General features: G+C 49.6%; 7 protein-coding genes across 7 annotated transcripts; 4 read left to right on the forward strand and 3 right to left on the reverse strand.

Moving 5' to 3' along the window:
* Window positions 1–366: 366 nt before the first annotated feature.
* Window positions 367–2,600, reverse strand: ASPZODRAFT_136320 (hypothetical protein). The gene is made up of 7 exons (XM_022724040.1): window positions 2,143–2,600; window positions 2,045–2,054; window positions 1,825–1,982; window positions 1,713–1,759; window positions 1,550–1,645; window positions 817–1,481; window positions 367–748 (listed from the first exon to the last, which is right to left on the reverse strand). The coding sequence occupies exons 1-7, from the start codon at window positions 2,280–2,282 to the stop codon at window positions 623–625; spliced, it is 1,242 nt and encodes a 413-aa protein (XP_022577964.1). The 5' UTR covers window positions 2,283–2,600; the 3' UTR covers window positions 367–622.
* Window positions 2,601–3,101: 501 nt separating this feature from the next.
* On the reverse strand, window positions 3,102–4,329 carry ASPZODRAFT_74315 (hypothetical protein; the record flags this gene model as incomplete). The annotated part of the gene is made up of 2 exons (XM_022729958.1): window positions 3,102–3,586; window positions 3,660–4,329. 2 exons carry the CDS (start codon window positions 4,327–4,329, stop codon window positions 3,102–3,104), a joined length of 1,155 nt encoding a protein of 384 aa, XP_022577965.1.
* A 903-nt stretch (window positions 4,330–5,232) lies between these two features.
* Window positions 5,233–6,437, forward strand: ASPZODRAFT_136324 (hypothetical protein). Its single transcript, XM_022724041.1, has 2 exons — window positions 5,233–5,563; window positions 5,649–6,437. Exons 1-2 carry the CDS (start codon window positions 5,447–5,449, stop codon window positions 6,279–6,281), a joined length of 750 nt encoding a protein of 249 aa, XP_022577966.1. The 5' UTR covers window positions 5,233–5,446; the 3' UTR covers window positions 6,282–6,437.
* A 232-nt stretch (window positions 6,438–6,669) lies between these two features.
* Window positions 6,670–7,590, forward strand: ASPZODRAFT_74306 (hypothetical protein; the record flags this gene model as incomplete). Its single annotated transcript, XM_022729956.1, has 2 exons — window positions 6,670–6,783; window positions 6,835–7,590. 2 exons carry the CDS (start codon window positions 6,670–6,672, stop codon window positions 7,588–7,590), a joined length of 870 nt encoding a protein of 289 aa, XP_022577967.1.
* A 245-nt stretch (window positions 7,591–7,835) lies between these two features.
* On the reverse strand, window positions 7,836–8,898 carry ASPZODRAFT_154640 (hypothetical protein; the record flags this gene model as incomplete). The annotated part of the gene is made up of 7 exons (XM_022726112.1): window positions 7,836–7,951; window positions 8,016–8,217; window positions 8,290–8,411; window positions 8,551–8,567; window positions 8,652–8,669; window positions 8,742–8,792; window positions 8,849–8,898. 7 exons carry the CDS (start codon window positions 8,896–8,898, stop codon window positions 7,836–7,838), a joined length of 576 nt encoding a protein of 191 aa, XP_022577968.1.
* Window positions 8,899–9,850: 952 nt separating this feature from the next.
* ASPZODRAFT_136326 (hypothetical protein) lies at window positions 9,851–12,059 on the forward strand. Its single transcript, XM_022724042.1, has 4 exons — window positions 9,851–10,269; window positions 10,326–10,484; window positions 10,550–10,610; window positions 10,672–12,059. The coding sequence occupies exons 1-4, from the start codon at window positions 10,226–10,228 to the stop codon at window positions 11,917–11,919; spliced, it is 1,512 nt and encodes a 503-aa protein (XP_022577969.1). The 5' UTR covers window positions 9,851–10,225; the 3' UTR covers window positions 11,920–12,059.
* A 3,712-nt stretch (window positions 12,060–15,771) lies between these two features.
* ASPZODRAFT_154642 (hypothetical protein) lies at window positions 15,772–17,677 on the forward strand (the record flags this gene model as incomplete). The annotated part of the gene is made up of 7 exons (XM_022726113.1): window positions 15,772–16,020; window positions 16,100–16,186; window positions 16,253–16,316; window positions 16,380–16,645; window positions 16,751–17,022; window positions 17,094–17,525; window positions 17,599–17,677. The coding sequence occupies 7 exons, from the start codon at window positions 15,772–15,774 to the stop codon at window positions 17,675–17,677; spliced, it is 1,449 nt and encodes a 482-aa protein (XP_022577970.1).
* Between the last annotated feature and the right edge of the window lie 747 nt (window positions 17,678–18,424).

The raw sequence follows: 18,424 nt of genomic DNA on the forward strand, positions 1-18,424 counted from the left end.
CTAGGGTTCGAGCCCTCGCTAAGCACTCCAAGCTGTCCGTCGCGCCCTCCCGTTCTTGGGGAGCGGTTCAGCCAATGAGAGCGTGTACTGTCGTGTGCTCCATCCAGGAAGAGCTTCCTTGCGATTCGACCAGATGGTTCGAGATGTTTACATGGGCTATCAAGGTCCTTTCGCTTGAGTACTACGGAGCATTTAGATCCTCGTCTACCTTGGTAGTAATGTACCTCTTTTTTTTTTTTTTTTTTTTTTTCAAAATTGAGCGTTTGATAAGCATTGAATTATTAATTGAGAAATTAAATCATCGCTCCTGGTCTTTTCTATCGCTAATATGACGTCTTTTCATAAAGAAGATAATCGCAAAACTGGCTCGGCCATATAACTGGGGATAATACAGAGTCTGGCAGGCTTTAATCCAAAGACAACCAAAAAAAGAAGAAGAAATATATTGCAGAAGAAGAAGCAACTCGTAATGCTCAAGTTTGTTGCGCATCTCACCCGGAGAAGTTTGTTGTGAATGCATCCCCGAGCCGAGACTATTTCATTTGTCTTCACATTACTCGTATTGTTGAACATTATTCGTGAAAGCGAAGAAGGAAAGGTTTTCTGGTGCCTCATTGGTGCTCTAGAGGACTTTCTTGGAAGGAATGTCGGCAGCCTCCTTGTCTCGCTGTACCTCCTCAACATAGGGGTGTTTGATGGTGAGGCACCAGATGTCAAGGTAGTCGCAGATAGTGGTGATGACATCAAACTGTGGGGAATTGGGTTAGGGGGATTTTACAGAACCAAAAAAAAAACATCCCGGAAAATTTGACATACCACTAGACTGCCGTAAATACCAACAGATAGGCCGAGGCATCCGAGGACGAACCCAACTTGACCAACCCCGTTCCCAAGAAGTGAGGGCCACACACCAAAGTGATTGGCAACACTGTCAATGACCGACAACGCCAGAGGGTAAAGCAGAACATTGTGGCATGGGAAAGATGCCTTGGATAGATGCGCGACAATGATTCTGCTCACGGAGTACGCATTGATCAAGCCCACGTACAGCACGAAAGCAACCGCTTGGTTTTCCAGAATAGTGGGTTGCATGTAAAGGTAGGTTGGGACTAGGAGCCATGTAGCCACAAGAGGCAGAAGGCCATATAGGGGTTCGAATGGGTCTTGGCCTCGCTGGCGGCGGACGCTCATGACGTGAATGATGCTTGACCCTGTAGCGAAGAAAAGCATAAAGGCTCCGTAGACCATGTACCATTGTGTAAATGGCATCTGGTACAATCGCTCCGGAATGAAGTCGAGGCGAGGAACGCCGACAGTTTCGAGCATCGGGAGATGCCAGAAGCTGCCGCCGCCCTTGTATGCCGTGATACCAAACACAACACAGAGGGTCAGAACGCCTTCTACCGGGCCAGAAATAATGCCAAGGGTTAGGATCTGAGTGTAGTACTCGTCCCAAGTCTGAACATAGAAGGTCATGGTAGCTAGGGTAATCTAGTTAGTCTCTTTATTTCATCTCAGCGTTTCTCAGCGCTCTTCAAGGAGAACGTACATCCAAAAAGAGTCAATATGGTTGCCCAGGACTGGCCAAGGTTCATTACAGCCGCAAAGATCAAGGCACCCAAGGCAGTGTTGCATGCGTCCACGCCTTCAGAGAAGCAATGTTATTTTTCTCCTCCCCTATCCGACAGAACTTCGGTTTGTACAAGACTTACTGTGATCGAAGAGCTCTCCAAGGGGACCGCTCTGTCTAGTTCTCCGTCTAGAATCATCTGCCAGTCAGTATCCGTGTCTTCTCCAAAAGAAAAAAGGATGGGAAACACATACGCTTGCATCCCATCTACCGCATCAAAGGTCTGATAGAGGAACAAGCCGAGGGCACAACTGACATAGACCCAAGCAGGGCAGTCACGGTCCAAGGTGGGATTGTAGTAAAGGATGGTGAGGAAATTGGCCACTACAAACATGAAGCCGCTCAGGGTAATCTGGTGTCTCGAGTTAGGGATACATTTTCGCTAGGGGAAAAGGGGAGACTCGACAAGCTTACAGCGTTAGGTCTAGAATGAAGATTCGACACACACGGTTAGCAAACACCGGCCTCTACTCCGAGGCAAGTAAATAAAAGCCAGGGCAGTCTCTACTCACGCCATGCCCATGGGGAAACACTTGATCACGAAGTTGCTGTAAAACGGCTTCAAGACGTAGCGGCTCACCAGCGAGTGGTCGACGCCAGCATATTTGTACTCCCGAAGCTTCGGTAGCTGGTGCTGTCTAATGTACACCATCTTGGGCTCCCTCTTCTCGCACAGGTGAGGGTTGAGTTCAGTCGCGTTCACCAGCGTTTAAGCCGTTTCCTCGAATAAGCGTGTCGGCGGTGTGGAAATGAGGTCAGTGCAAGAGCCTCCAGGTGGAAGGGGATAGGAGTCAGGACCAAGAAGCCCGTGACAGGAAGAGGAAACACAAGCTGTTGGCCGTGGAACAGGGTCAACCCGGCAATTTCACGCGAGGTAGGAGAAAAAAAAAAGAACCCCAACTTGCGAGGGAAGAAGACACCTGGACCGTGCTGGTTGAAGCTCTCCGAGTCGCTACCTCCCTAGTCCATCCTGTGTTTTTTTTTTTCTGCCGGTGTAAAAGGGCCTTGACCTTGGCGGGCGGAGACCCTGCGGGGGGGACCGCCTGAGCGGTGTACCTGTGATTCGACAAGCCACGTGCACCAGCCCTGATTTGGCATGGTGGTTAAGACAAACTGGGTCTACGTTGCAAGACGGGAAGAAAGTCTCTTGATAGAATTGTTGTGGGTGCAATTTCCTACGGGGGTTTTTTCATGTGAGGAATACAAGGTACCTAGGTAGTAAGTAACTACTACATAATGCTTATGTGAACATCCAATGATGCCTCGACTGGGCTGTATTCTTCCACGAATAATAAAAGGTTCCCCAATCGATCATGCGAGCCCCATCCCATCTGTTCTGATTTGCTCAACATTTCGCTGCCAAGAGCTGCCAACCGCTCTTCGGTCTCTTGGTAAAACCTGTCCTCATTGTGTTTGATGAAATCTGACAACTCGTCGGATAAGATTGAACGGATGGCGAGGCTCGGAGAGCTTAGCCGACGGGGCTCCAGGGCATGGGGATCAGGATCCGACTCTGCATGGTTTGAATGAGAGGGACTGTCTTGTGGACGGTGTCTGCCCAGCCTTCAATACCCCAAGAGAGCTCCCGTCGGATCTTGCGCTCTTCCAAGTTGGCAAATTGCCACAGATGATGCACGGTGTTCAAGTCGCCGATCTGAACGAACCAGGCACCGACGCCCTCCATGACTTCCCGCCGTGCCTTGAGACCATGGCGCCAGTGACTCTCCCATTCCAATAGATTGCCTGGGTGGAGAGTGTACGAGCGGAGCTCAAATAGGCCACCGAGCTTACGTGGGGGGGTCGTTGGCCAGAAAGAGAATTCCTGCATCAAAGATGTCTTCTTGCTCTTGATCAACGACTTGAGCTTGCGGTCAAATTCGGGGAATTCCGGTTGCATGGAAATATTGTGCAACGAGGCATGATAACCGGTATACCGTTGGTACTCCCAGATGTGGACTAGAAAGCGGCGGTCAGCTGGAGTTCTCGACAGAAAAAGTGGAAAAGTGAGAGGGAGTGGGGATAGTGGTACTGAATGTGTCGTTGTCTCCGACCTGTGTGCGCCAGCTACCGACTAGATTGACTCGATTTTCCTCCATTTGGGCCATTCGCGGATACCATTTGCCGACCAGCTCAACATACTCATCGACCTTGTCGGGCTTCACGTCATGGAAAACGATCGAGTGGACATACTTGCCACGTGCGAGGACTTGGGAGAAGGAGCGTTCGATGTCTTGATCAAGCTGTTGGCCCTCCTTGGTTCCATAGATGAGGGAAGAGAGGGGGCCCCGTTTGGGAGTCTGATTGGCCTCGTGTATCTTGTCATCTCCTAAAGAACGGTGGGTGGAGAGTGAGCCCAATGCTTGAGAATCAAGGGCCGCAGCAGCGTCAACAACACGGCTATTGGCACTCGCATTGCTCACATCCGGAGCAGTGGGAGCGGTCGTATACTCACTGAAGCGGTCACGAGGGAAGACAGGGGAAGAGGCAGAAGCAGATGTATCAACGGACTGACTCTCTTGCTGTTCTTTCTTTTTGCGAGCCACCTCCAGGTTCTCGCGGAATTCCTTCTGTCGGGCACTGAACTCAGTCGCTGAGACGGGGGTGATGTCTCTAATGGAAGGGGCCCGCTGCCAGACGGCCGTCGAGCTGAACGGCCGAACCAGCGACGCAGCCGGGCGGACAAGGCGAGGACCAAGCATGTTGGTCAAACGACGTGTGAACGGGGGGAGGGGGGAAGAGAGGGAAAATTAAACTTGAAGCGATAAAAGCGCGACAAGATCAAATCGAAAGAGCGTCTCAAAGCAAAGGGAGCCCGAGAGACACATGCACGGAGTTTTGAGGGGGGCCGATCGTGAGGGGTTCAAAAGGAGAGGAAAACAAATGAGAGGGTGCGTCGGGCGGAAGATAAAGTAGGCAAGGTAAGGTAGGAAAGGTGGTCGCAACCAAAAAGGGCTCGGACCACAGGCTGCAGAGAACCAGCCAGACCAGGTCGAACCAGTACCTGCAGTGCAATAACTAAACCTCGACGTACGTAGGCACTGCCTCTAGCAGTTAGTTAAATCAGCAGGACGGCAGGACGGCAGAACGACGCGGCAAAACAACGAGAGCAGCTCTTAAGGGGGGGTGCAGCCTCACCGTGTTATTTGGAAGCAGCAGGCACTAACAATGAATGTGGCAGAGATTTGATCGTGAAGAGAAAGTCTCGATTGATGGATTAAATAGCTGTAGAACAGAGAATCCGGGGGAAGCGAGTGCGGGGGACGACCAAGTAGGATTCAGTGGCGATGAGACCGAGCTAAGGAGAAGCTTGGGCCGGCTGTGTTTTGGATGACTGAGCAGAATGACTGATGATCATTGCTGGCTGGTTTGTCTTGGTATGACGAAAGAGATCGTCAGATAGTACGGAGTAGTATAATAAAGATGTTATTGGTTATGACTTCCTGTAGTTCTCATCTTATCTACAGCATTACTTGCCTAGTAATTGATACTACTATTTGGTTAGTTAACTAATTCTACTAACTACCATAGTTACTAGAGTCCCTTATCTACCTCGGCTCAGTCTTCATACTAGAAGTGACGTCGACGGGTCTGTTTTAGAGCTGGTGGGCGATCCGGGCTTAACCGAGAAAGCCCAAGACTAACAACTATCCATCTGGACTCCTGGAGTCGATCTGTCAATCTAAATCGCGGTTGTCAGCCTCCTATTACTAAACCCTGGTGTCTAGGTTGACCAACGTCATCTTGCTATATTATTTTCTTCCCTTTCTTTTCATCTGAGGGAGAGAGAGCCAGACAATCTCTACCTGCTAGTGAGCTATGGCGGACAGTCTGAATCCGCCCCTCTCATATGAGGCCTCAGCGACCACCACCCACCCGCACATTGCGACCACGCTCCCGTCGGAGGTCGTGGCGTGTTTGAAGAATGCGAGATTTGTATGTAACAGATCGTTCAAATTTTTCTTAGTATTTCCAGCGACTTTTTTTTTTTCGGGAACTGACGAGTGTTGCTGCTGGATAGCTTCACCTGGCAACATGCGACGGATTGACCCCGCACATCTCGCTCATGTCCTATACCTACCTCCCGTCGACGCCTTTTGACCCGTATCCGACCATTATCATGACCACCAATCCTGCCTCTCGCAAGACGAACCATCTGCTGTCAAACCCTCAAGTCTCGCTACTGGTCCATGACTGGGTCTCGCACCGCCCGCCCACTCGCGGACCCAACCCCTGTGGTGACCGCGATGGCTCACCGCCACCGGCGGCGACACGCTCATCGCTCGCCAGTCTGCTCCTGAATTTGAACACAAGTGCTTTGTCCAGCATCTCGACCACCATCACAGGCACCGCGCGCTTCCTCGAGCCAGGCTCTGAGGAGGAGGCTTGGTGCAAGGAACGACACTTGGAGAACAACACGTTCGAGGAGGAAATGAATATGTTCGGCCAGCAGGCACAGAGTCCGAACCAAAGGCGTCCTAGCATTTCTATCGAGGGAGATGCCCGCGTCGTGACGGTTCGAGTCCGTGAGGGTCGTATCGCGGACTGGAAGGGGGGCGTGCGCGACTGGACGCTGGTTTTAGACGGTTCCGAACATAACAACGATCAGGAAGAGCGTGCCAGACCCCATCTGGCGAATGGGATTTCTCCGTAGGCACTGCCACACGGATTGGATCTATTACTACCTATCTACCTATATTCCACCGAGGGTGACGATACCATGAAAACCTGAAAAGTCGCTTCTTTTCGACTGTCGATCTGGCTGCAAGCCATCTAATCTGTTTATAATGGCCTTCTGAGAGTATCATATGAAATGAGGGATTCATTGTAAAATGATAACCTTGATCTGTAGCTGCAATATGTTGAACAGTGGAGTCACATGACTTGAATGACGCTCGCGGCTCGTCGCTATCAGCGGAGATAGCTGGGAATTAAAGATGAAATGTCGTACAAAATACAAAGTATAGAACCCATCTTATTGAAAAGGAAACCCCCAGCTTATGACTACAATACTATAACAGAAACAAAGACCATTGCTCGCCATGAAGCTCGCCCACCTCCACCTCCCCAACATCACCCCGTTCTCGCGGGTCTCCCAGATCCAGCAACAGCTCACGTCGCAACTGCTAGCACACAAAAAGACCTCTTCCTCAATCGTATCCCTCCCTGACCGACCAGCAATTGATCTTAACCCGTCATCCCCGCAGTCTCCTACCCCCGCGCCAGACCCGACAATCGTCACCTTCACCCCGAATCCAGTCTACACGACCGGCCGCCGCGACCTCCCACCATCCAACACCGCGCCTCAACCGCCCGGCACACCACTATCCCTCCCGCCGGCACTGGAGCCGATCCGCTCGATCTTAAGGAGCGCCAACACCTACACCTACAAGGAGAACGAAGGATATGAAGAGCGTACAGCAGAGTACCACCCCACCCTCCGCGGCGGACAAACCACCTACCATGGCCCTGGGCAAATGGTTGCATATACCATCCTGGACCTGCGCCGGCTGGGATTAACACCTCGGTGTCATATCCGGGCTCTGGAGAACAGCGTGATCGACTTACTTGCTGCGTACGGGGTGCGCGGGTTCACCACTGACGACCCGGGGGTATGGGTTTCCCCGAGAACAAACACGAGTGATGGCGGCTCTACAGCGTGCAAAATCACGGCCGTGGGCGTCCATCTGAGGAGGAATATCAGTAGCTTCGGGATCGGGCTTAATGTGACGGACGAACCAATGTGGTATTTCCGTCAGATCGTGCCGTGCGGGCTTGAAGGTCGCGAGGCGACGAGTCTGGAGGCGCAGGGCGTGCGTGGGGTGAGCATGCAGGATGTTGCAACGGGGTTCGTGGATGCTTTTGTGCAGCGGGTGAATGCTTTGGCCTGTGGGGAGGGCAAGAGGGGGGAGAAGATTGAGGGTGTGTATCGAGTGGAAGAAAAGGAGTTGAGTCAATTATAATCTTTTTTTTATAATATGACGTTACTGTATCATACCTATTTTTTAGGTTGTATTATTAAATGGCATTCAATATCATTAGAATTATTCACTATGTGACAGTACAGATTGGACATATTGAGATGCAAGGGCATGGATGGGTATAATTCCCTGGTGTGGGACCAACAAGAAATAGAACATCAAGGGGAGATTAAAAGTAAAAACAGACAGACGGTAGATAAATGAGTAACACCTGGCGTAAAAGCCACTTAAAGAATGATGCATGACTGTTGTCCTTGGGATCCCGTGGGCTTGACCTCGAGGGCGACCTTGGCCGCTTCGTAGAATGTCTCTCTGATCCCGCGGTTCTGGACGGCAGAGCATTCTGTACAGTGTATACAATCAGTCTATGCAAAAAGGTACGACCTCACTAGAGCATAGAGTCTTACCCAGATATTTGATTGCGCCGATTTCTTTCGCCTTGGCTAACCCCTGGTCGAATGTGACGGAGTGTGAGAGATCGTTCTCCTCGTCATCCTTTCTCAGATCGCACTTCAACGCTGTCAACACCACCTTCACTCCCGGGCAGTTCTCGGAGATCTCAGTAATCCATTTGGTTCCGACGTTTTCGAACGAGTCAGGGCTGTCCACCTGCATCCACTTCCGTTAGTGTCTCCATCAACAGAGAAACAGTCTCAAGGGGGGGGAAAAGGCAATGCCCACGCTGAAGCAAAGCATTATCACGTGCGTGTCTTCGTACGACAGCGCGCGTAATCGGTCAAATTCTTCCTGCCCTGCTGTATCCCAAAGCGACAGCTCCATGTGTACGTTATCGACGAAGATATCTTGGGACGGACGAATGTGAGTGTGCGTGTAGCCCGATGGATCAGAGAGGGCGATTACCGTGGACATAGTTTTCTAATCAAGATGGAACAGTTAGCATGACTCTTTTTTTTTGTCTCTCCCTGTCCGAAGAATACACACCAAACACTGTAGGCTCGCTGAAGGACAATAACAGAAGTGTTAGTTAACCCACTGTCAATCGTATAACTTCCAGGTAGCTATAGCCGAAGGAGCGTTCTTACTAAACTGTCGGGAAGAAACTGAAGATATCGAATTAGCAGTTTTGATATTAAATAGGGAGAGTCTGGCTCCTGCTTCGCATACTAACATACCCTCTAGTAAACACGTTCAGGGCGGAGGTCTTGCCACACGCACCGTCGCCCCTGTTCCTGGTGAGAAATGACGCAAGACACCCAGAGACTCGGCCGGGAGAACTGACAGAAGCACCATCTTGCGCTGGACGACTTTTTGCCGCCCGCAGAGCTCCATGGCGGAATATACACCCCCGACGGAGGGGATGATCTTGAACGGGAACCGAACAATAAAAGTCAAAACAAACGTCTCGTGGAGTATACTTGAGAGAAATGCACAGAGATACAGAGTAACAGTACCTTGTCTGATGGGCGATGATTCTGCAATGAAGTCCACCGTTCCACAGGTTCGGGTTAGAGAGGAGGAGAATGCCCTCCAACGAGGCGCCTCCTCAGGGCCGTGCCACTTAAGTCGATGACATCGGTCGAGAGATCGGCGAATAGGGTCGCCAACAGGGACCTGCCAAGGTGTCGGCATCTATCGGAGTTCCCCCCTGTCTGGCTTGTACCTGTCGATTTTCTCTGTATTATTATTAGAAGATGCCTTTATTATCTATCAATTAATTGTCATGAGATGGTAGAAGGGTTGATTGATGGCAACAATTACTTCAGCCTAGGTTGCTCTACAAGTGAGCAGAAAATTAAGGGATTGATACTATTTTTCTCTAGAATACTAGTAAAAGCAATATTTAATAGAATATTGTCTTTACTACGGAGTACATTCTACGTAGTACAACCCTATACAAAATATTAAATATAAGCAATCATGATATCTGCAGATTCAGTGCTGTCTTTAAGGGGTTGCTTGCAAAATTTGATTATCCGCTGAAATGACAAGGTCACTGAACCGTTCTCCTCGGTCTAGACTGGCCTCGCTGGAGGAATCTATCAATTATTACAGGCTACAAAAGAGTACTACAAAATACTAGGTAATTCTCCGATCCATGGCTCCCAACGTACTCCGTAAGGTCAACCAATTCTAACCTTCACAGGAAGAGAGCCACGAATTTGGGTTCTTTTACATTTATACCATGTTACTTTGTACGCCAAAATCTCAGACAGTCTCTTCATCAATATTATCTCCATATTTCTGTATTTTTAATGGGTTAAGTTGATATATAAATTCAGTAACTATCTTCAGGTACCTGAACTGGCCAGATGAAGCACCAAGATCTTCTATAACTAGGTACTATATAACTACCTAGTCATCAAGTTAATCTACAAAATACCTGGTAATTTATATAACCTAAGTCCTCCCTTAGTTATCAATTATAGAATTGTTCTATCTTCAAGTAACCATAAGCCTTATCACCAGGGTCTGTCACTAGGGCGGGGAGCCACCAAACTGCCTTCATCCTCCGCCCGATAGCCGGAAGCTCAGGTCTCAACCAGCTTCCAATCTGTCACTGTTTCCTCTCTTGTTGGCCGCACACGACCGAGAAGAGCTACAGTTCAAGTTTGGAGAAGAATCTGGATAGATTATCTAGGCCCAGGAGTTCTTCAATATGTCTGACGACGATGATTTCATGCAAGATTCGGGGGATGAAGAGTATGTTTTGGCCCCGTTGTTCACCATGGTCTAGAACTGACCAGACCGTCGGATAGATACGACTTTGAATACGAAGATGCGGACGACGATGAATCTGGCGATGTTGGGGTTGAGAACAAATACTACAATGCGAAGCAAATAAAGGCAGACAACCCGGAAGAGGCTATCGATGAGTTTCTGGGCATGCCTGCGCTGGAAGAAGAGAAAGGTGATTGGTAAGGCAGGCCTGAAAGATTCCAACCGAAAATGAGTCTCGACAAAAAACTGATTTGGAGATAAGGGGCTTCAAAGGATTGAAGCAGGCCATAAAACTCGAGTTCAAGTTGGGGCGGTATCAGGATGTAGGCGCTGCTGCTCCCGTCCTGCGTCTTTCAGTGAGATGAGATACTGATCGCATGGCAGGCCGTCGAACATTATCGCGAACTCCTCACCTACGTCAAGTCGGCAGTGACACGGAACTACTCGGAAAAGTCGATCAACAACATGCTGGATTTTATAGAGAAGGGTTCGGACGACGATACGGCGTATCAGTGCATGGAAGATTTCTACTCTCTGACCCTCCAATCGTTCCAGAACACCAACAACGAACGTTTATGGCTCAAGACCAACATCAAATTGGCCCGGCTGTGGCTCGAGCGGAAGGAATACGGACAACTGAGTAAAAAGGTCCGCGAACTACACCGTGCCTGCCAACGGGAAGACGGGTCGGATGATCCCAGCAAGGGCACGTATCTCCTAGAGCTATATGCCCTGGAGATCCAAATGTACGCAGAGACCAAAAACAACAAACGCCTGAAGGCTCTATACCAGCGGGCTCTCCGTGTCCGGTCGGCCGTCCCACACCCTAAGATCATGGGGATCATCCGTGAATGTGGAGGGAAGATGCACATGAGCGAGGAGAACTGGGAGGAGGCGCAGAGCGATTTTTTCGAGTCATTCCGGAATTACGACGAAGCCGGATCGATGCAACGGATCCAGGTCCTCAAATACCTGGTGCTGACGACGATGTTGATGAAGTCAGACATCAACCCGTTTGATTCGCAGGAGACCAAGCCCTACCGCACCGATCCCCGGATATCCGCCATGACCGATCTTGTGGATGCGTTCCAGCGAGACGACATCCATGCGTACGAGGACATTCTGAGCAAACACCCAGACGTGTTGGCCGACCCGTTCATCGCCGAGAACATTGACGAAGTTAGCCGCAACATGCGCACCAAGGCGGTTCTCAAGTTGATCGCGCCGTACACGCGGTTCACCCTGACATTCATCTCCAAGCACATCAAGATCTCGGTGCCGGAGGTGCAGGACATTCTGAGCTTCCTCATTCTGGACAAGAAGCTGAACGCCAAGATCGACCAAGAAAACGGCACGGTAACGGTGGAGAGCACAAGCGACGTGGAGCGACTCCGCGCTTTGCAGGAGTGGAGCTCGTCGCTGCGGGCCCTCTGGCGCACGGTGCTGGAGGACGGTGAGGGCTTCAAAGTGGACGAGAGCCCCCAGCTCCACGGCGTGGCCTCGAGTCCCTACTATCCCTCGGGCTACGGGGCGGAGGAGATGCCTGCTGGCCTGCGTACGGCCGGTTCCCGAGCCCGGGGCGGATGGAAAGGAAGGGCTGCGGGAAAAGTCAGACCTGGTGGAGGGGTGTAACTACTAACTGCTAGTATTAACTACTATTATTGAGTGGTGGACCAAGGCTAGGCCCCCGAAGGAACACAAAGGGCGGATCGCAAGCGCCAACGAAATTATCTCCGGTGGGTCTGGGCGTACTACATAGCTCCAGGATGGCGAAGGTCAACCAGTTTTTTGAAGGCAACGGTCCGTACAAAATAACGATTGATGAAATGAAAACATTCGAGATAACCAATACAGAGTACTCCTATTATGATTGATGCCAGGCTGTATCTATTCTCAGACAGCTATAGTGACAGGATAAATCTAAGTCGTAGTTGATTAATATGTGATATTAATTACTCCGTAGTTAATCTAGTCAGCACTTCCTCACTAATTACCTAGGTAGCTATCTAGGTGGCGAGTTAGTTACTTACAGAGTAAGCCTTTGCTAGTTACGAGTAGTGTAGATACTAGCTAGACACGACCAGTCTCTAAGTCATACGCACAGACAATCCACTACCAACTGCTGGTCCAGTTGGAACCCTGTCGCCAAGCAATTATCAAGGCTGAACGGACTCCGAGTACGTGTACGTTAGGTAGTGTACAGTGTACGGAGGACGGAGTACGAGGCACTTCTACTGAATAATTAGTCGCTAACTGTTCCCACTCAAGATAGGTGTATGTAAGTGCTAAAGTATGTATGCATGCAGTATATGGAGTGGACTATTCTAGAGCCAGTTATCGGTAAACATCCTAATGGTTAATAATGATATCATCATCACTAGTCAAGCCATAATTACAACCAGGTACGGTGTACGGAGTATCTAGTAGGTACCAGGTACCTACCTAGGTACCTAATACTATGTAGTAAGTCAATGACAGAAGTACCTTCCTCTGTACTTTTTTCTATTTGCTGCTCGGAGAAAAACTCCGAAGTCTCTCTCTCAACCAGTAAGTTAACTATTTAGTAAATAGATACTCTGTAGCAGGTACCCAAATCACTATCTGATGGCTAGTTCTAGCCTCGGTAGGGAATACGGAGTATACGATAGTACATAGCATAGTACGGAATACATGCTAACTAACTAATTACTCCGTACCAAGTACTACATAAAGAACCCGGTCAATACCAACAGGGTTTATTACTTCTATTAAATGGTCTATAAACAGCCTGTTTGGACGGATCAATGATCCTTCTACTATAGTAGTGAGAAACGGCCCGATAGCGACGGGAAGAACCTTAGGTATCTCTTAGGTACTAGTTAAGTAGCCCAACTAAGTAACAGGTTAACTAGTTAATAAACTATCTAGTAACTACTCGTAGTTGCCACCTGCTAGAGGTACCTAAGTGGTGCTCTGTACTCTACTAACTACATACGCCGTACCAACTACTCCGTACCCAGCCTACCTCGGTATGGAGTACGGGAAAAGCGGGGGATATACAGGAGGAAAAGACCAGGGACGGGGGATGATGGTGACGGTGCTCCGTGAGTTGAGGACGGACTACAAACCACAGATTCAATCTACGGAAGACTCTGGTTATTATTTAATAAAGAGTGGATCGGGATTACGAAACACGGAATATGTACTCCCCAGTTAGTTCGAAACTACTGCCAGTAAGTAGAGGGTGGTACGGAGTATCTTGGGTAGGTCATTCATTCCTTAGCCTTTGGTAAGGTAGCAAGCACTGTGACTGTCACTGACAGCTGCTAGTACCTTTACCTGTTACCTGCAGTTGACAGCTGGTGGTGGTCCGCATTGCCTTGTGGATGGAGTCAACAACGCCCGGATTGCAATAAGTCTAATGATGTATTGTCACTATAACTGATACGCAATAACCCCGCTCAGAATCAGCAGCCAGACAGGGATTCATCGTTCCGGTATCCTGGTTCGAAAGCCGACGCTGCACTGAGTGTCATTTTTCTGGCGGTCACCTACTCCGTACTACCTACAATCTGTGGATTTATTGACCAGGTAAATATCAACAGAGAGTTGAGAGTGTACCGCTCGGTCAATCTTGTGCCGTGGTACCGAGGATAATACTCCGTATTTTGATATGGGGGACTCGACTCCGCTCTGTATGCCAACTAACAGTCACCAACTACCTAAGGTAACTAACTAACTAACTAGTTAGTGGTAGGTAGGTACCTACTTCGTAGGTTGTTGGCCACTTGGTAGTTGGTACTGCAGTTGATAGCTAATTATCGGCCGATGGCGATCGCTCCGATCACCCTATGCAGTACTCGCTGTCCCAATCATTTCGTTTGGTGGTTGAGTCTGCGAGGCGAGGTCGCTCCCGTGGGAACTCTGTATCATCGTTCTGCAAGACCAGTTTCGCAATCGGGGGCTTTAATCCGATAGGTGTTTAGAGAACCAATAGAGGCCTTTTCGGCATTTGCAGCTGTGACGCGACGCACAGATAGCCCGGGCGAAGGACAGAGTCGCGCTGGGAGGATCAGCTTGGGCTTGACCAGGCGTGACAGGCCAGGGAAGGCTGATCGTGTTGCTTTGACGGTCCTGAATTAGCAACTCTGTCTTCTGTACTCCGTAGTTACAGAGTAGTCTAACGAGGGAGATTATTGTCCGCAGTGGCTGTCTCGTGCAGCTCTCAGCAATAGCAGTCTTCCATCTCCGCCCGGTCGCAACGCCCAACAAGATCGATCCCCAGACCGTAGATCATGGATGTAACAACGATGAAGCCTAGAAATTTTGTCAACGCAACTCCTTGAAATTCCCCCCCAGCAAGAAACAGAGCCACAACCCCATCCAGTTCGTGTTATTTATCGGCAGCCGGGCCAGACAGCAAACTTAGCGCTTATTAAACCCCGCGTGGTCCGCTTCTCTTTTCCCCTCCTAACAACGACCACCAGCGTCGAGGAAGCTCTCCGTGAGACAGTGTATATCTTGTGAGCACCCGATTAGAGGAGGTTTTCTTTGTTTGGTCACATCATACGACAAGCCACGTGCAAGCCTCGCCAGCCGCAGAGAGAGTCTCCGGCAGCTGCCATTTATCCTGCCTGTGTCCGTTCGACGGCTCCTCTTGCAAATACACAGGTCCTTTATTCGTCGTTAGCTTCGCAACGTCGAAGAAAAAATAGCTGCTGCTGCTGCTGCGACCTTAGAGTACTTTTCAATCTGCCGTAAGTATCCGTGTATGCATTCCGTTGCCTCGTCTCCGCCGCCTAGGCCTGCCTTTCATTTACAGCTGTCGTCCCCCATGCTTGCTTTGCTTTTTCCTTGTGGTTCGTCTACTCGCTCCTCTCCGCACCATTTGTGTGCCCCCTGTCGCATACATGGTTCGTTTGCTTTCCAGGCTAGTCTGTTGGGACTAATCAGAAACCCGAGTCCTAATCTGTTGGTCGAAGTGGCCTGTGTGTGCTGACGATGTCGGTCAAATCATGCGCTTATCTGGCGAGGCATTATTCCTGGAACACAATAATAATAGATCCCACAACAGTGTTTTCCTTTCTGACCTTTGGTCTCGACGGTCTTTCTATTGATTTCTGTACTGCTTCCATCTGTTCACTTTGTCCGGACTATCTGCTGTCTCTTGCGGTTTCTTCAATTGTCTTGTCTCGCCCGCTCGACATTTCCATAAGCGTTTATTTTGACTGACAATGTGGATGCAGAAACGTACTCAAGCCGACCATCTGGTCATAACGAACATTTGCATTGACGTCTTGCGATTGCCTCCATAGCTACTTCGTTGTTTGGCAGGGAAGGAACGCATTTCAGAGCTGGAAGAGTGAGTGACGGAGGATGGTGGTTGACTCTGTACGGAGTGCCTGCTTTCCGTCCACGGGCATGTCAGCTGACCTGCATCTCAGCAGCTCTCGAAAGACAAAAAAGAATCTTTCAACCTCGAACCTTGCCTCCGCCTCTGATGCAATGCCCGTGTCGGACATTCCCTTCGCCCACTTCGGTCCTTACAGCTACACTCCTGACAGACATTATTTCCCCTCGACGGGGCAGCCTCAGTTCGCCGCCCCGTTTTCCTTTCTAACCCACAGCATCCCTCAGATAACTCTTGCGTTCCAGCAGGGTAGAGCTTCTTCGGCCTACAATATGGCGGCGCTATCTCCAGATGAAATGGAACGCTTCCAGCAACTGTCCAACAACTTTGAACCAAACGTCCAAGTGAGCAATTCCAATCGATATTGTCGGAGTCTATGAAACAACAGACAAACATGCGCTAACTGCACTACGTGGCTCGCAGGGACCTTTGGTGACCCCCAAACAGTCAAGCCATGCCATTGCGGATGAATACGCCAATGCAGACCCGACATATGCGACTAAGACCAGTGTATGAAATGTCAACACCAACCTTTTCCGAGGCCCTCTTGTCCTTCTAACTATTCAAATTCTACAGACGCTGGCGCTGACCCACCCCATGTCGCGGATCATGAAGGGCGATGGTAATTGTGGCTGGAGAGGTAAATTTCTTCTCGGTCTTTTTTTCTTATTTCATTGCCATGCAAACATCTGACGTCCAACAGCGGTCGCCTTCGGCTATTTTGAAAATCTGTTCTTGCTACGAGATCCTCTTCGGGTCCAACGTGAATTGATCCGCCTCAAATCGATGAATACGCTTCTAGATCAGGTCGGACAGCAAGAACATCTGTATGAAATCTTTGTGGATGAGTCAGAAGCCGTTTTCAACCAGATTCTCGAAGCCATCCAGAAGGGCATACAGGACGACTCTTTCCTAGTCCATGCCTTCAACGAAGAATACAATTCTAACGCAATCATCACCCACTTCAGAGTGAGTCTTTGACGCTGCCCTTTACTTTCCCCTTGTCTCTCCCCCTACCATATTGGGAATTCAGGGCTAACCGCATCTTCTTGCTTTCTTCTTTGACCGCTACAGCTATTAACGAGTGCTTGGATGAGATTGAATCCTGGAAGATATCAAGCCTTCCTTTCCTTGCCCCTGGAGCAGTATTGCGCGACAAGAGTCGAAACGGTCAAGACGGAGATCGACGAGGTTGGACTCCAGGCTTTGGTCGACGGTGTGATCGAAGGCTCGGAGCTTGCAGTCGAGATCCTGTATCTAGATCGCAGTGAAGGCGAAGTTGTCACGCCCCATCTACTGACACCTAACCGGCCGAGCGTTGGAACGATTCGACTTTTATACCGTCCGTAAGTCTCCTTTGTTTCTTTCTTTTTTCTTGGTGTTCATTTTTTTTTGATCTCCACGCTGACCTTGATAGTGGGCACTATGATCTACTCTACCGACCCGAACCAATTGTGACTATGGCACCCGTGGTGAATTATCAGTACGGAATCACTTCTAACTACTCCCCCTGGGACCAAGGCGCACTCTCGTTCGACGTAGATCCGCATCTGATGGCCATTCCGAACCTCATGATGGACCCAGCTGCCTTTGCAGTCAATCCGTCGCCCATGTCCGCGCCAGTCTCAAACTCATACAGGATGTCACCTCCACACGACCTCTACCTCCAACACACCCCTCCTCCTGTTTCAATTCCTTCCCCTCCTGTTGTGCCTAGAATGTCAGCTCCGCCCCCACCAATGACTTCTGCACCGAATAGATCCTCTGATGGCCCGCAAATTCGGCTGAATCCCTTGGTCATGAAAAACAATTTGAGCCATTCTCTTCCAGTGACAACACCGTTCAAGAAGTAGGCTCCTCTCTATTTCTTTTCTTGGCTGGCGTCTTAGTCGATATATCTTGGTTGTACTGACTCTCGTTAGTTCTCCTTATAACCAAGCACATTTTCAGAACCAGGATTTCGAGCCGATCCACTGGGAACCCAACGAATCACGCAAATAGGCTTCGTCCGCTAAACACGAAGCAACCGATCGCGAGCCCCTTCTTAACCACTCTCTTCACCAGAAATGACCATTCCATTTCGTCCGACTTTGCCTTTGGAACACCACCTTATCTCTGATTCTTATCTAGTCACTGAGATGACCGCCCTTCGTCTACTCTGGTCTGGCTGCTTGACTGATTGTTCTTCTGCCTGAATCCTCCACTAGCATTGATCATTAGCTTATGATATTTTGTCTGGTCTGTTTTAGCGTTTTTCCTTGGTGTTGCATGACGACAATGATGATTGTTTCAGACAGATTGTTTTTTCAATGATTTTTTTTATCTCCATCAGGGAGGATTGCGTCTTCTTCCCCCCTCCCCCCTCTCAGTCCGGCTCTTTGCGGCTGAGTCTAATGCCAAAAAGATAATCAATCCAGCTAATTTCAAATCGACCTTGACGAGTGGTCAGCCTGGAATAGTACCGTAGATTTGGCAGGCTTGCAGATCACGAGAGTGCTTCTTTTGATCCCATTTCATAGCTAAAAGAACATGCAGAACTACTGGTAAACATCTGTCCCAGCATTAGGTACCTCCTGCCGGTAGTTACCTGCATCCGCCACCCGGCATGTCAAGAGTGATTTCGGAGCACTGACAACCGACAAGTCCATGGTTCGGTCAGAAATAGAAGGGGATGGCTAAACATTACTGAACCCCACTGCCCCGGATCGACCCCGTGAGCCCGTAGTCCTATTTAGTGGTACCTATTGG

The sequence above is a fragment of the Penicilliopsis zonata genome, assembly GCF_001890105.1.
Source record: "Penicilliopsis zonata CBS 506.65 unplaced genomic scaffold ASPZOscaffold_19, whole genome shotgun sequence".
Lineage (NCBI taxonomy): Eukaryota > Fungi > Ascomycota > Eurotiomycetes > Eurotiales > Aspergillaceae > Penicilliopsis > Penicilliopsis zonata.

Excerpts from the sequence above, each read along its gene's own strand:
- ASPZODRAFT_136320 (XM_022724040.1), bottom strand. The coding sequence starts at position 2,282 with ATGGTGTACATTAGACAGCACCAGCTACCGAAGCTTCGGGAGTACAAA. Across the intron at positions 1,646-1,712 it reads TGGAGAGCTCTTCGATCACA|GCGTGGACGCATGCAACACT; the intron begins GTAAGTCTTGTA and ends GCTTCTCTGAAG. Across the intron at positions 749-816 it reads GTATTTACGGCAGTCTAGTG|TTTGATGTCATCACCACTAT; the intron begins GTATGTCAAATT and ends AATTCCCCACAG.
- ASPZODRAFT_136324 (XM_022724041.1), top strand. The coding sequence starts at position 5,447 with ATGGCGGACAGTCTGAATCCGCCCCTCTCATATGAGGCCTCAGCGACC. Across the intron at positions 5,564-5,648 it reads GTTTGAAGAATGCGAGATTT|CTTCACCTGGCAACATGCGA; the intron begins GTATGTAACAGA and ends GCTGCTGGATAG.
- ASPZODRAFT_136326 (XM_022724042.1), top strand. The coding sequence starts at position 10,226 with ATGTCTGACGACGATGATTTCATGCAAGATTCGGGGGATGAAGA. Across the intron at positions 10,270-10,325 it reads CAAGATTCGGGGGATGAAGA|ATACGACTTTGAATACGAAG; the intron begins GTATGTTTTGGC and ends ACCGTCGGATAG. Across the intron at positions 10,611-10,671 it reads AGTTGGGGCGGTATCAGGAT|GCCGTCGAACATTATCGCGA; the intron begins GTAGGCGCTGCT and ends ATCGCATGGCAG.